This window comes from Terrapene carolina, unplaced genomic scaffold, assembly GCF_002925995.2.
Source record: "Terrapene carolina triunguis isolate 2854851 unplaced genomic scaffold, T_m_triunguis-2.0 Scaffold130, whole genome shotgun sequence".
Lineage (NCBI taxonomy): Eukaryota > Metazoa > Chordata > Testudines > Emydidae > Terrapene > Terrapene triunguis.
Genome location: NW_020664481.1, coordinates 21,044,694 through 21,061,073, shown reverse-complemented (window position 1 = coordinate 21,061,073; position 16,380 = coordinate 21,044,694). Strand labels below are relative to the sequence as shown.

Below are 16,380 nucleotides of genomic sequence, written 5' to 3'. Positions count from 1 at the left end.
CCCCCCCCCCCCAAAACATGAAAAGCACCTCCCAGACTGACCAGGGTAACCAGTGACTTCACTGTGTATGTGTCCTGATGCTGGACCTGACACCGCCTCTGTACCCTGCTAAAGGTGACTGTCCTGTCCAATTACCAAGCCCCTTCCCCCCCTCCAGACAGACTCTCCCTCAAAAGAACCTGACTGAAACAGTAATGAACAGAAACAAACATTTTATTGCGAACCAGACATGAAACGTGGGGGGTGAAACTTGGACGGGGGCTTGTGTGAGGTGGGTAGGAAAGGACTTCTGAAATTTTGGGGAATGTCAGCCTTCTACTGCTAGAGCAGTCTGCAGGGGTTGATTGAAAGTTTTAACGGCCCTTGCCGCCCCTCCTTCTTTGGACTTTGGGTGAGGGTGGTGTGGGACTTGGTGGCGGGTGAGGGCGGTTACAGATAGACTGCAGCGGGGCTCTGTCCTCCTGCCTCCGGTCTTGCAGAACATCCACAAGGCGCCGGAGCGTGTCCGTTTGCTCCCTCATTAGTCCAAGCAGCTTTTCAGTAGCCTGTTGGTCCTCCTGACGCCACCTCTCCTCCCGTTCCATGACTGCTCGGTGCATTTGTGACAAGTTCTCCCTCCACTGTGTCTGCTGGGCTGCCTGGGCTCGGGAGCAGCCCATTAGTTCTGTGAACATGTCTTCACGCGTCTTCTTCTTCCTCCGCCTAATCTGCGCTAGCCTCTGGGAGTGTGCTGACAGGCTGGGTTGGGAGACAGTCGCAGATGTGTCTGTGTGAATTTTAAAAAGGGAGTGAATTCCTGAGACAGATAAATGAAATTGTATACAAAGAACCTAGTCTTTCTCTGTGAACAAGACCATGCACTGAACCTCTCACATGCGCACTCAGGACAAGGTCGAATTTTCGGCCGTCGCCTTCAGTGCCTGTGGACTTGCGGAGGTCTTGGAGTGTTCAGAGAACTGTGGCTGGAGACCTGAACTTCTGGAGCGGGCAATAATGGTAAGCCGCAGACTTGTGGCTGCTTAAAACTCCAGCAGTAGCACTGGCCTTCTTTCACATTGAAAGCAATGCCAGTCTCTGCTGCCAGCAATCAGGACAGCATCAACTCTGCCCCTGTCCCACCCCCTCGCGGCTGTCCCAGGGAAAGATCCCTGTATGCTGCCCCTCTCCCTCCACCGCGTGGCTGTAAAGCAGTCCCAATACTAACATTCCCCTCCCTAATCCAAAGCAGGGCGTCATGAGCGACATCACCCTCCTGAGGATCCCGGACACCCAGAGAGAACGCATGCTGCGGGAAAGCATGCAGAAACCGGGGCCGTATGCCGCCATGCTATGTCGTGCGATGATCCCGGAGTACTTGATTGTGGCGTGGAGGGGACATGTCTGCTACCACGGAGGGCCCACTAAGATCGCCCTACCCCGGAACCTGATCAACAGGCTTGAGCTCTACCTCCACGAGACCTACGAGGAGTTCTCCTACGAGGATTTCTCGTCGATCCCCGGCCACATTGACCGGATTTTCGCGTAGGTGCACTGGGACTTTGGAGTGGAGCGTCTTGGGCCTGGGAATCATGTAGTAACGGACATTGTGAAATTTTTTTAAAATACATGGGACTAAATTGAGAAGAGCCTAAGACAGAGAAATCATGAAAACCCATTTGTTACCTTTGTAAATATTCCTGTTTTGTACCTGATTATTTTTTTACTAGTTTACAGCACTTTTATAAATATACATTGTTAATAGTATAAATATTACCGTTCTGTTTTAAATAAATGTTTACATGTTTTCAGCACTTACTGCTTGATCCTTCCCCTGATTCTGTGTCCGGGGTAAGGGATGGGGACGGTTGGTACGGGATCTCGGTAAGGGTGATGAAGAGCTCCTGGCTGTCGGGGAAATCAGCGGTGCCAGCGCTGTCGACTGCCTCGTCCTCCTCATCTCCTTCCTCCTCTTCCCCGTCCGCTGTCATGTCCGACATGATCCCATCCTCGGAGTCCACGGTCAGGGGTGGGGTAGTGGTGGCGGCCGCTCCCAGGATGGAATGCAGTGCCTCGTAGAAACGGGATGTGTGGGGCTGGGATCCGGAGCGTCCGTTAGCCTCTTTGGTTTTTTGGTAGCCTTGTCTCAGCTCCTTGATTTTCACGCGGCACTGCGTTGCATCCCGGCTGTAGCCTCTCTCTGCCATGGCTTTGGAGATCTTCTCGTAGATCTTAGCATTCCTTCTTTTGGAGCGCAGCTCTGAAAGCACGGACTCATCGCCCCACACTGCGATGAGATCCAAGACTTCCCGATCAGTCCATGCTGGGGCCCTCTTTCTATTGGATTGCACGGCCATCTCTGCTGGAGAGCTCTGCATAGTTGCCACTGCTGCTGAGCTCCCCTCGATGTCCAAAGAGGAACTGAGATTCAAACTGCCCAGACAGGAAAATGAAAATGAATTCAAATTTTCCCGGGGGTGTGGCTGGTCAGAGCATCCGAGCTCGGACTGCTGTCCAGAGCGTCAACAGAGTGGTGCACTGTGGGATAGCTCCCGGAGCTATTACCGTCGATTTCCATCCACACCTAGCCTAATTCGATATGGCCATGTCGAATTTAGCGCTACTCCTCTCGTTGGGGAGGATTACAGAAATCGATTTAAAGAGAGCTTTATGTCGAACTAAATGGCTTCCTGGTGTGGACGGGTGCAGGGTTAATTCGATATAACGGCGCTAAAGTCGACATAAAAGCCTAGTGTAGACCAGGCCTAAGATGCGGAGAGAGTAGATATGCTGGAGGGTAGGGATAGGGTCCAGAGTGACCTAGACAAATTGGAGGATTGGGCCAAAAGAAATATGATGAGGTTCAACAAGGACAAGGGCAGAGTCCTGCACTTACGACTGAAGAATCCCATGTACCGCTACAGCGTGGGAACTGACTGGCTAAGCAGCAGTTCTGCAGAAAAGGACCTGGGGATTACAGTGGATGAGAAGCTGGATATGAGTCAGCAGTGTGCCCTCATTGCCAAGAAGGCCAACAGCATATTGGGCTATATTAGTAGGGGCATTGCCAGCAGATCGAGGGAAGTGATTATTGCCCTCTATTCGGCACTGGTGAGGCCACATCTGGAGTATTGTGTCCAGTTTTGGGCCCTCCACTACAGAAAGGATGTGGACAAATTGGAGACAGTCCAGCGGAGAGCAACGAAAATGATTAGGGGGCTGGAGCACATGACTTACGAGGAGAGGCTGAGGGAACTGGGGTTATTTAGTCTGCAGAAGAAGAGTGAGGGGGGATTTGATAGCAGCCTTCAACTACCTGAAGGGGGGTTCCAAAGAGGATGGAGCTCGGCTGTTCTCAGTGGTGGCAGATGACAGAACAATGGTTTCAAGTTGCAGTGGGGGAGGTCTAGGTTGGATATTAGGAAACACTATTTCACTAGGAGGGTGGTGAAGCACTGGAATGGGTTACCTAGGGAGATGGTGGAATCTCCATCCTTAGAGGTTTTTAAGGCCCGGCTTGACAAAGCCCTGGCTGGGATGATTTAGTTGGGGTTGGTCCTGCTTTGAGCAGGGGGTTGGACTAGATGACCTCCTGAGGTCTCTTCCAACCCTAATCGTTTATGATGGGTTTTGCCTCTGCCCCATGATGTTGCATTATACTTCAGACTGGCTCATTCTTCCAGCTTGCACGAAGTGGATCACGGTTCTGGCGGTTGCACAGCTGGTGATATTACACAGTTTACTGCCGCTATTCATTTGAAGATACATGTATTTTTTTTTTAATTGCAAAGAAAACTCTTATTCATGCAGTACTAAGAGCAGAGTTTTCATTGCTGGTTGTGCTGCTGCATATTTCCAGGCACACTAGGATGGCTAGGTAGTGAATAACCAGCATCCCTTTTGGAAGACTCTTGTCTACATTATACAGTCCTGAAATGGGAGCTGTCGGGAGGTGGTTAGTGCATATACACATACCTCCTTCACTTCCACCAGCCCGGAAAGCGTCAGAGCTGTGAGGAGCCTGGCTGCTGTCTTGATTCTGTTGTCACCTGGGAAACATGACAGGGAACGCAAAACAAAGCTCATTATTAAGAACTAGATGTGTTGCTTGTAACGTGAAAGGACTGACAGTGCTTTAGAAGGCAGCATTCCAGCTAATCCCTTTGTTTACATGCTTCTTTCCTAATCACTCCAGGCACATCTGGGAACTCAGCCGTTCATCCATTCAAACCGGCTCTTCAACTCAGACTATAAATTAGTTCAAAATTATGCTCTTGACAAATACATTAAGATCACAAAGCCTTCTCCAGCAGCCAAGAAAAAAAAAAAAAATCATCTCCACCTACTAAAGAGAAAAATAGGAGCTCCCACTTCGACAGGCTCATGGAAGGCCTCAAAAATCTAAAGTCCTAAAAAAGTCTGAAGTTCAGAAATATACATTAAAGAGCTCATTCCAGAAGGCATCAGGTCTTACACCGACTGATTTAATTAACAGCTTTGGTGCATCTGTTTTCCATTGGGTAGTTGGCATTACCTACTAGTAAGACTCCATTCACATCTTTTGTAAATTGTGATAGTATAAGATGCACCGTCTCTCTCCTAAACTTCACTTTATCTTTTTTAGATTATGCAAGTACCTACAGGCCCCAATCAAGAGTAAAAGATGGTCCCAGCCACTAACAGCTCATCACCTAATTTTACTTTCACAGAGGCCCCAAAAGCCTGACTTAAGTCACTACAAACTCTAGCATCAGCTCTGTGCATCCACTAACCATAGCAGTAGGCTTACAAGAATAGGTCTCTCTCTGCTCGTACATTTTCGATACAAGATGGTCATCAGCAGAGATTCTAACATGACAGTGATAAGCTCAGACACAAGATCTCATCGTGCTGCTTACATTAATGAATCACAGGAGCAGAACTACTCTTTATTTGACTGACATTCAAAGCTCTTGGCCCCTCAGCTTTGGCCTAATCCTCCATGAAAGGATGTTTGGTTGCCTCAGATCCAGGGGCAAGAACATAGCAGACTTGCTCTTACCTATTTGCGCAGCCACTGGTTCTTTCAGAAGGACACGACCCCCGGGCTTGAGTATCCGAGCTATTTCTGCCAGCACCTCTGCACTGTGCAGTGTCATACTGCCTGGTACCATGCCGGACAGAACCACATCAAAACTGGACTCTGCATGCGCCGCTGAAAAGAAGGAAAGATGAAAAGAGAAAACACACACTTGTCTATCTTACCAGCTATCCCCTCTCTGATCTCCTTTGTACACATGTACGTGACAATCACACCACATGGCGTCAATTAATAAGGCTACGATTTTGTCATGGAGGTCACGGAAGTCACAGAATCCGGGACTTCCAAAGACCTCCATGATTTCAGGCCTGGTGGCTGGGAGCTGCAGGGTCTCGCCGCCTCCCGCAGCTGTGCCTGAGGCAGCGGGCCCCCCAAGCTCCCAGCCGCTGTGGACAGGGGGACCCCTGCGGCTCCCAGCCACTGGCGGGGGGTGGGAGTGCAGGGGGACCCCCGCAGTTCCCCAGCCACCATGGCAGGGGGACCCCGTAGCTCCCCTCCACCATGGGGGGCAGGGGGATCCTGGTGCTCTGAGTCCCCCACGGGTGGTGGGGGCCCTGGAGCTCCCAGCCAGCCTGCATTTTCCCCAATCCCTTCGCATTTTATCATGGATATTTTTAGTAAAGGTCAGGAACAGGTCATGGGCTTCAGTTAATTTTTCTTTATTGCCCATGTCCTGTCCCTGACTTTTACAAAATCTTAGCCTTATCCATTAACAAACATGACTAGGGTGAATAGCTTTCTTGTTTAGTACTAGCAGTACACGTCACAAAAGGATTTCTACCTTTATACTTAAAGATGCCCTAGGTTACAAATCAAGGGAAATGCTAGCTCACATCCATTAACATACCCACAGAACATGACACTGCCCTTAAACCAAAATGTGTGGTAAAAATTATATCCCCATCTTACAATGGGACAGTTGGTCAATATTTTCCACAGATATGCGGCTCTCAGGTCCCACCAATGCCTGAATCTTAGCCACCAGATTCTTCAGTCCTTCAACAGGTGAGGAGCTATCCCAGATCACTGCCACACGCTGGCCAACTGAGATTCCATACTCCGCCATCTCTGCCGTATCACTGGACCTGAAAGTGCCAGATTGAGAAAGGAAGAAATCAGTGCTAAGACCACCATGAAGAACGTGGATTTTCACTTAATCCAGAGGGTTGCCCTCTTTTAAGAGCTAGGATAATTCTTTGGGCACTGGAAACAGAGTTCCCATATCTGCATGTTAACATAGCATGAAGAAATACCATCTCTCTGTCTACGAGCATAATTCAGTTTCGCTCACATTGTGATGTTTGCTTCCTCCAGGAGGATCTGCCAGGGGCAGTGCAAACCAAGTTTAAGGGAACTCAGCAGCCACTCCTGCTTGTGACAGTGACTCAGCAAAGAAGAAGTTAATATATTCCCCCTGCACATGAGGAGAACATACACCTTAGTTTCAGCATCCCCAATCATCCAAATTAAGGCCCTTTGCTCTCCTCCTGACATTTCTTTTTTAAAGAAGTGCTTACATTTGAGGAAACTAGATATGGTGAGGGCAGCAATAATGAAAGTTTGAGAAATCCTGTCATGTGTAATAACGTGAACCACTTCTCTAGTTGTTTTCATCTGGTGGAACTATTACTAATTAGGAACCGGTTTACTACACTCAGAGATTGTTTAACTCACCATATTTTCTTCTCATCCCTTAAATACCTCCAATTTTAAAATTAGTGTTACATCAGCCTTGCCTATTGTACCACTGTGACAGACTGTACCCCATTTAACACCCTGTAAACCCACAGTAACCACTTATATATGGTCATATGTTTTACAAAGTATGACTTTTCAAGTGATACCTCACAAGGCATAATCTACTGAACATCACTATCCTGTTAAAATATGTGTAGTGACACTGTGTAAAGTTATAAGTAGGGCTGTCAAGCGATTAAAAAAAGTTAATCGCAATTAATTACACTGTTCAACAACAACAGAATACCATTTACTTAAATATTTTTGGATGTTTTCTACATTTTCAAATACATTGATTTCAATTACAACACAGAATACGAAGTGTACAGTCCTCACTATATTTATTTTTTATTACAAGTATTTGCACTATAAAAAAAAAACCAAAAGAAATAGTATTTTTCAATTCACCTAATTCAAGCACTGTAGTGCAATCTCTTTATCATGAAAGTTGAGCTTACAAATGTAGAATTATGTACAAAAAAAATAACTGCATTCAAAAATAAAACAATGCAAAACTTTAGCGCCTACAAGTCCACCAGTCCTACTTCAGCCAATCGCTCAGACAAACAAGTTTGGTTACATTTGCAGGAGATAATGCTGCCCGCTTCTTGTTTACGATGTCACCTGAAAGTGAGAACAGGTGTTCGCATGGCACTATTGTTGCTGGCGTCGCGAGATATTTACGTGCCAAATGCGGTAAAGATTCATATGTCCCTTCATGCGTCAACCACCATTCCAGAGGACATGCGTCCATGCCGATGACGGGTTCTGCTCGATAACAATCGAGAGCAGAGCGGACCGACGCATGTTCATTTTCATCATCTGAGTCAGATGCCACCAGCAGAAGAAGGTTGATTTTCTTTTTTGGTGGTTCGGGTTCTGTAGTTCCGCATCAGAGTGTTGCTCTTTTAAGACTTCTGAAAGCATGCTCCACACCGCGTCTCGCTCAAATTTTGGACATCACTTCAGATTCTTAAACCCTGAGTCGAGTGTTGTAGCCATTTTTAATGAGCACCATCAACATAGAAGCATGTCCTCTGGAATGGTGGCCGAAGGGGCATACGAATATTTAGCATATCTGGCAGGTAAATACCTTGCAGTGCCAGCTACAAAAGTGCCATGCAAATGCCTGTTCTCACTTTCTGGTGACATTGTAAATAAGAAGTGGGCAGCATTATCTCCCGTAAATGTAAACAAACTTGTTTGTCTTAGCGATTGCCTGAACAAGAAGTAGGACTGAGTGGGTGCGTAGGTTCTAAAGCACTTGTAAGAGGTGAACTGAAAAATACTGTTTCTTTTATTTATCATTTTTACAGTGCAAATATTTGTAATAAAAATAATATAAAGTGAGCACTGTACACTTTGTATTCTGTGTTGTAATATAAATCAATATATTTGAAAATGTAGAAAAACATCCAAAAATATTTAATAAATTTCAATTGGTATTCTATTGTTTAACAGTATGATTAATCATGATTACTTTTTTTAATTGCGATTAATTTTTTCTGAGTTAATTGCATGAGTTAACTGCAATTAATTGACAGCCCTAGTTATCAGTTTTACTGTATGAGGTTACTGAAGTATGTTATAACTCTGGGGAACGCCCACAGACTAGCTCCTCAGAGACAAAGGAGTGTCCAACACCCAGCCAGGTGTTAAAGAGACATTGTCCAGCAGGGGGGGAAGGGAAACAAGAAATATACATTGCATAGAGGGACAATTCAAATCTCAAGTACACAACAGACTGCTGGTCACCTGCACCCCAGCTGGGGGTCAACCTCAAAGAGAGGAGGAGGGTATAAAATAAGACAATGGCTTCCTCATTACCTCTCCCCTCACAGAGCAAGATAGTTTGAAAGACAAAGAAGTAGAGACCCGCAAATCTGCAGATATCCGTGGACCATTTTTGTGGATTGGATGCGGATACAAATTTTGTATCCATGCAGGGCTCTACAAAGAGGCATCACTGAACTAGACGAGTGGTCCCAGGCTGTAGGGGGAACCAGCCTGCAAACTAAGAACTGTGAACTATGAATTACCTGCAGCATTTGGTGAGGTAAGAAAGGTCCTTGCTTTAAATTTTACTTAGCTTGGTAAAGTTTAAGAATTAGATTGCGATTTTATCATTGTATTTCTTTTTGTAACCAATTCTGATTTTCTATGACTGTATCACTTATAATCACTTAAAAATCTATCTTTCTATAGTTAATAAACTTGTTTTAATATTTTATCTAAACCAGTGAGCTTCAACTGGTGTGGCTGGGGAATCTGCTCAGGTTAACAAGAGCTCGTGTATATACATTTCTTTGATAAAATGGACTTATGAGCTTGCACTGTCCAAGGGGGTCTGGAGCTGTGTAAGATGCACATTTCTGGTGTGCAAGGCTGGGGGGATTTGCGGGTGTCTCCCAGTATACAGTTCATGAATGCTCTCCCAGCCATTCATGTAACTTTGTTGGGTGTTGTCAAGGCTGAATCCCCACTCTGGCACTTCGAGTGCAGAAGGTGGGGGGGGCCCACAAGGATTCTAAAAATTAATACTGGCCACTCCAGGCTTGTATTAAACTCCCAAGGTTACAGCTTTTCTCTGACCTTCACTTGGTAAACGCTGCCACCACCCAAATGCAAAAAAACCCCTTGGGCCCAGGAAGGAGCACTTGAGAATTCATCCCTGTGGGGTACCCTCAAGCCCTTTCAGGGGAAGAGCTGAGAAAAAAAATAGAGGTAATTAGTGGCTGCCACCAGCTAATTAAACAACATGCACAAACCTCTTAGGACACCAAAAATCCAATCCTGTTCTTAGAAAGGGTAAATTTTATTAAAAACAAAAAGAAAGAAAATACATCTGGAACTTAGGCTTTTGCTAGATTTTAAAAGAGCAATTCCAAAAAAATAAGCACCCAAAATAGCTTCGAGGGATTCAGCTTAAAGGTTACAAGCAAAGAAAAGCATCTGGGGTTAGCACAGAGGAGATCCACAAGCCAAAATAAAGAAATAACCTGATCACGTCTACCTAAACATTCCCTATCCCAATGAGTCCTGCTAGGTATGGAAAATACTTTTTCATACCTGGTTCAAACCTTACACAGCATTCCTGCTTATAGCATTGCTGCTCCATGTCCCTACAGCCCAGAGAGTCTAACAGACAAAGGGAAAGTTTCTTTCCCCATTTTAAGAGTTCTAGCCTTTCCATTGGCTCTTTTGGTCAGGTGCCCACTTTTTTTCCTTTACCTGGGGTACTTTTTAACCCTTTACAGGTAAAGTAAGTAGAGAACAGTTACCAAGAGGGATTTTACCGCTAACTGGCTGGCTTGGTGTCCATCAAAGGGAGCTACCCGCCTGTCTTTATTTATCACCGGTGTGCCTTCATGCTAATGGCGGTGCATGAGCATTGCCTGGAGGGGCTACTTTTCACTAGCAAAGCAGTGTGAGAGATATCCTGAGCTACAGAGTTAAGGGGGCACAGATTCCACAGTCCAGCTTGTACCCTGGGAGATGTCACAACCAAACATTTGACTATGTCAAAACCAGTAAAAGTAAAAAAGATGGCAGGTCATTTGGCTTTACAACAAAAAGGGAAGGTTCTTTTCAGTTACAATAAGGTTTCTGTTGCACTACACAAGGCATATCAGATAAGTGGCCACAGGACTATGATTCAGGGTGGAAAGCACTCTACCCTACTTCTCGGGTCTTATCTCAGTCTCACATACATTTTAATCAACTCGTCTCTGAACTCAAGATTGTTCCCTCCCAAAAATGGGCAAGAAAAGAATCCAAATTGAAAGAGCAGCAAAGCTACAAACCTCCAACAACTGAGGAATTCTTCAGCAGACAGTGAAAGCTGGACACACAAGGTGCACTGCTCACCTTCAGTTGAGTTACACATATTGAAAAATGCAACACATTTATGAACCTTCCCTCTTTACGGAGAAGAGTTCAAAGCAGTTTCCCTAGATTTCTACATAAAACTTCTGGAGGAGAATCATTTCTCCATCTTCCCAAAATTCATTGCATTGTTGTCCTCATTCAACTGAGCCTGAGCACGGGCACGTATGCCAGTAGTGCACTTTATCTTTCATCTCATAGGCCTGAGTCACTTGTGTGTGTTCAAATTGGAGGCCCACCCTTTCTTTTTTCCTGGAAAAATAAGTTGAAACACTTAGATGCAACTAAAATCAGGTGAAAATTAAAGGTCCACTTTTCGTTAATATTCTCATATATGGGTTCCAACCCATCCAATTTTGGAAAAAGTTTCTATTACTGAAGCATGTTAAAATCACTCAGGGAGGTAATTGTAAAAGTATAACAGAATTCATTATTTCAGGACTTACAGAAGCATGGGACTTGTAATTGAGGTGAAAGATTTCTTATTCTAAAGGCATGGTCTACGTTTAAAAAAAATTATACTGGCATAACTGGCAGTCAGGGGTGTGAATCCCCAGAGTAGACGCCTTGTTGTTCGCAGAGGTGGAGTTCCCACACCAGCACAAAAACTCTGTCGGCGTACACTGCGTCTACACTAGGGGGCTATGCTGACACAGGCACTGTAGTAGAATCGACTTAGCCTCAGGCTACATCTGTAAGAGATGGGGTGTGATTCCCAGACTCCTGCTAGCTCTCATTTCCAGTAGCGTGCTAAACACAGCAGTGCAGCTGCGATAACACGGGCAGTAGCAGCTCATCCTAGCCACCCAGCGTCCATCCCTCCCATGGGGTTTGAGCAGGTTTGTACTCAGGGCAGCTAGCACGTGCCATTGCTGCTACCACAGTTACCCCAACTATTTTTAGCGTGCCAGGTCAGATAAGACCTAACACAAGTGGGTTTACATAAGCATGGAATCACAGGGCTAGTTGGCAGTGTAGACGCAGCCATATTCACTGTGGATCAAATCCAGCTCAGGTAAGTAGTGAGCAAAGTCACTGCTAAGTAGCGACTCTTTCGTAACCTTCGTGAAATCAACTGGTAGTCTCAGTTCAATTCCTAGCGGACATGTATATGCTGCACCAAAACCACTGCCACAACAGTCAACATTTAAGCAATCTCAGAAGAGAGACCAAGGAATGAATGGACACAGACTGTGTTCTCATCCCTTCGGGGGGGAACCGACTCTCTAAAATAGGAAGAAGCATATTAGCAGAGCAAAGCAGAGTGTTCTGCACTGCTTTTGCCCATGCTCTATCTGCTGCAGATAGTATTTAAAGTGAAATCCTCTATCATTTTGCATCAATCACAACCTATTTTTCATAAACCCTTACACATACACTTAAAACTTCCAAATTCAATTTCCTAGAGCACAATAATGTGGAGTATCAAACCATGGAGCTTCCAGTGGCCTAGAACTAAGCATCACTGCAGTGCTGCAAACTATTACTGCTGTTGGTGAGCATTTTAAATACATTCCCTCGTGCAGATCTTGTTAACAAGAACACAGGAAAGGGAGGATTAAACCTCTTGGAGGAGCAGAGCCAGGCAAGTGCTTACAGGGATTAGGAAACAGCCACATGGAGGAGTTTCACAGCTGGGATGCAAAAGCAGGTATTAGTGTAATTGGGAATAAAACCATTTTCTCGAGGGATGCTGGAAATGTTCCAGTTCACTCAGACCAAAGGGAAGATCTGGTCAGTGGAGAAGTTACTGGCTTTATTCTTTATCTGAGATCTGATGAGCACAACATTTATAGGAGTCACATATGCACATCAACAGGAGAGAATCTGTATTTTGTGGCATTAGCCACAGAAATTCCATGCCAGAAACAGGTCTTGGGACACCGCTCTTCTTTATCCACTGACTGTTCAGTTTTTACCTCTACTTCAGACAGATGCATAAAACCTTTGATCTTAAGCTACCTTTTCTTACCAACCTAATACTTACTGTCTGACTACACTTCAGAAAGACTGCAGAGGAATCCACAGGGAGCAGCACAGCTTTCTTTGAAGCTTTCTTTTTACTATCCGCATTACACAGTAATAAACTTAAAGTTTTATTACGTGAATGGCTGTCATGTCAGCAATTAGGAAGAGACCAAAACACCTCTCACTACTGTGCTTCTCTTTCAGACTAAGGATGCAACATTACGCTCAGGGAAAGTGAGAGGATTAATAAAGAGAAAGTAGGACATACCCACAGTTCACCACACAAAATTGTTTCAAGTTGGAAACGTTCAAACACAGAAAAACTCCTTCCCACAACAATAAAATAGCCCCCACCAGCAATTAAGTTGCCCAAGCCACACTTTTTTCTACAAATACAGACAGAGTGGGAGGAGGCCTTTAATAAGGCTTCCAGATATCTGGGGGTGGAGGGGAGAGATGGGAGGAGCATGCTGGCAAATCAAAGGAACCGGATTTCTTAGGTGCTTCAGAGCAATTCAGACAGTCAAGGGCAGTAGAGGTAGCAAGTCAAAAAGGACCCAAGAATCAGATCTCCAATGCCAAGTGCAATAAGGTTTTTAGAAGGGCTGTCGATTAATCACAGTTAACTCACGCAATTAACTCAAAAGATTAATCATGATTAATTTTTAATCGTGATTAATCGCACTGTTAAACAATAGAATACCAATTGATATTAAATATTTTTGGATTTTTTCTACATTTTCAAATATATTGATTTCTATTACAACACAGAATACAAAGTGTACAGTGCTCACTTTATATCTTTTTTACTACAAATATTTGCACTGTAAAAATGATAAACAGAAGAAACAGTATTTTTCAATTCACCTCATACAAGTACTGTAGTGCAATCTCCTTATCCTGAAAGTGTAACTTGCAAATGTAGATTTTTTTTTGTTACATAATTGCACTCATAGACTTTAAGGTCAGAAGGGACCATTATGATAATCTAGTCTGACCTCCCGCATGATGCAGGCCACAAAAGCTGACCCACCCACTCCTGGAATAATTCTCTCCCTTGACTCAGCTGTTGAAGTCCCCAAATCGTGATTTAAAGACTTCAAGTCGCAGAGAATCCTCCAGCAAGCGACCCCTGCCCCATGCTGCGGAGGAAGGCGAGAAACCTCCAGGGCCTCTGCCAATCTACCCTGGAGGAAAATTCCTTCCCGATCCCAAATATGGCAATCAGCTGAACCCCGAGCATGTGGGCAAGATTCTCCAGCCAGACCCTCCGGAAAAAGTTCTCTGTAGTAACTTTTAATATCCCATCATTGACCACTCAAAAACAAAGTAAAACTTCAGAGCCTAGAGTCCACTCAGTACTACTTCTTGTTCAGCCAATCACTAAGACAAACAAGTTTGTTTACATTTACGTGAGATAATACTGCCCACTTATTTACAAGGTCACCTGAAAGTGAGAACAGGAATTCACATGGCACTTTTGTAGCTGGCATTGCAAGGTATTTACATGTCAGATATGCTAAACATTTGTATGCCCCTTTATGCTTCGACCACCATTCCAGAGGACGTTTCCAAAAAAAGTGTTAATTAAATTTGTGACTGAACTCCTTGGGGGAGAATTGTATGTCTCCTGCTCTGTTTTACCCACATTCTGCCATATATTTCATGTTATAGCAGTCTCGGATGATGACCCAGCATGTGTTCATTTTAAGAACACTTTCACAGCAGATTTGACAAAATGTAAAGAAGGTACCAATGTGCGATTTCTAAAAGTAGCTTCAGCACTCGACTCAAGGTTTAAGAATCTGAAGTGTTGTCCAAAATCTGAGAGTGACAAGGTGCGGTGCATGCTTTCAGAAGTCTTAAAAGAGCAACGCTCAGATGCAGAAACTACAGAACCCAAACCACCAAAAAAGAAAATCAACCTTCTGCTGGTGGCATCTGACTCAGATGATGAAAATGAACATGCATCAGTCCACTCTGCTTTGGATCATTATCGAGCAGAACCCGTCAACGGCACAGATACGTCCTCTGGAATGGTGGTTCAAGCATGAAGGGACGTAAGAATCTTTATCGCATTTAGCATGTAAATATCTTGTGACGCAGCCTACAAACAGTGCCATGCAAAAGTCTTTCCTCACTTTCAGGTGACATTGAAAACAAGAAGCGGGCAGCATTATCTCCTGCAAAGTGTAACCAAACTTGTTTGAGGATTGGCTGAAGTAGGACTGAGTGAACGGGTAGGCTCTAAAGTTTTACATTGTTTTATTTTTGAATTCAGTTATTTTTTGTCCGTAATTCTACATTTGTAAGTTCAACTTTCATGATAAAGAGATTGCACCCTATTTGTAATGGGGGAATTGAAAAATACTATTTATTTTGTTTTTTACAATGCAAATATTTGTAATAAAAATAAAAATAAAGTAAGCACTGTACACTTTGTATTCTGTGTTGTAATTGAGATCAATATATTTGAAAATGTAGAAAACATCCAAAAATATTTAAATGGTATTCTATTATTAACAGTATGATTTATTATGATTAATTTTTTAATCATGTGATTAATCACAATTTTTTAAAATCGCTTGACAGCCTTAGTTTTTAGCTTTTGTTCTCCTAGGTGGTCATCTAGCTTCTGCCCACATAACCAGGGCATGACAGCTGTCAATCATATTATACAATGGGTGTAAAGAAGGGGGCATTGGACTAGGAGCATATTAAGGTGGACATGCTGCAGTGAAAGCAGGCATGGTATGCTGGTATCCTACAGAGACACACCAGGAGAAGAAACAGATGGGAACCAGCATCAGACTAATAGCAGCGTAATGCCAGTCACAGAACAATGGAGGAGAAATGAAAATAAAAAGGGTCTCTCCCCAAAGATAATGACGCTGCAGAGGCCAAGCTCACACTGAAGGCCCTGCGCCAGCAAACAAGATATGACTAAGGCAGATCTGCCTAGCAGCAGGCAATGACTGAGCAGATCTTACGCCAGGCTGCTAGCTGAGGGGAGGGGGAAAGCCCTCATGCCAGGCAATGCCCAGGTGAGAAGGTGCCCTCATGCCAGGGAAGAGGGACAAAGAATCTCGCTCCTCCTGACTTTGGGTGGGGGCAGGGTGCCTTTGGCATCCATCGCCCCCAATGAAGGTATTCGCAGCCCAGCAGGGCTCATGGGGGTGGGCCCCAAAGTCATCACTAGGGGGAGCAGGACAGAGAGAGGGAATGGGGGGGCAAAGGGCCCCCCCAAATAAGTCTCTTGGGGGAGGACGGGACAGAGGCAACAGGGGGAGGACAGGAGGCCCCCAAAGGAGTCACTGGGGGGAAGGGACAGAGAGAGGGAATAGGGGGAGAGGAGGGGTCCCCCAAAGAAGTCACTGGGGGGGACAGAGAGAGGGAATGGGGGAGAGGAGGGGTCCCCCACAGGAGTCACTGGAGGGAAGGGGACCGAGGAATGGAATAAGGGGGCCCCCAAAGGAGTCCCACCCCCCCACTCACCTCTCCACCGCAGCCGCACTGCCCGTCTCCGCCGCCGGGCCCGGCCTTTTTGGCCCCGTCATCGGCCCGCGCCCTCCGCCCCCACGGGCGCGCCGCGCTGACGGCTCCGGCCCGGCCCGGCCTTGCCCGCTTCCAAGATGGCGGCGGTGGCGGCGGCTGCGGGGAGCCTGCGGCGGGCGGGCTGGGGGCTGCTGCGCTGCGCGCCGGGTGAGGGGGAGCGCGGGGCCCGCCCGAGCGGG

General features: G+C 45.4%; 1 protein-coding gene across 1 annotated transcript in view; it reads right to left on the bottom strand.

Annotated features, from left to right (window-relative positions):
* The window catches only part of CIAPIN1 (cytokine induced apoptosis inhibitor 1), a 25,331-nt gene extending 9,157 nt beyond the window's left edge, over positions 1 to 16,174 (bottom strand). Inside the window, exons 1-4 of the mRNA XM_029911795.1 lie at positions 16,142 to 16,174; positions 5,966 to 6,141; positions 5,008 to 5,170; positions 3,952 to 4,015 (exon numbers count right to left, since the gene is read on the bottom strand). Coding sequence (XP_029767655.1) covers positions 3,952 to 4,015; positions 5,008 to 5,170; positions 5,966 to 6,122 — 384 coding nt within the window. The 5' untranslated portion in view covers positions 6,123 to 6,141; positions 16,142 to 16,174. The remainder of the gene's footprint in view (positions 1 to 3,951; positions 4,016 to 5,007; positions 5,171 to 5,965; positions 6,142 to 16,141) is intronic.
* Positions 16,175 to 16,380: the final 206 nt, after the last annotated feature.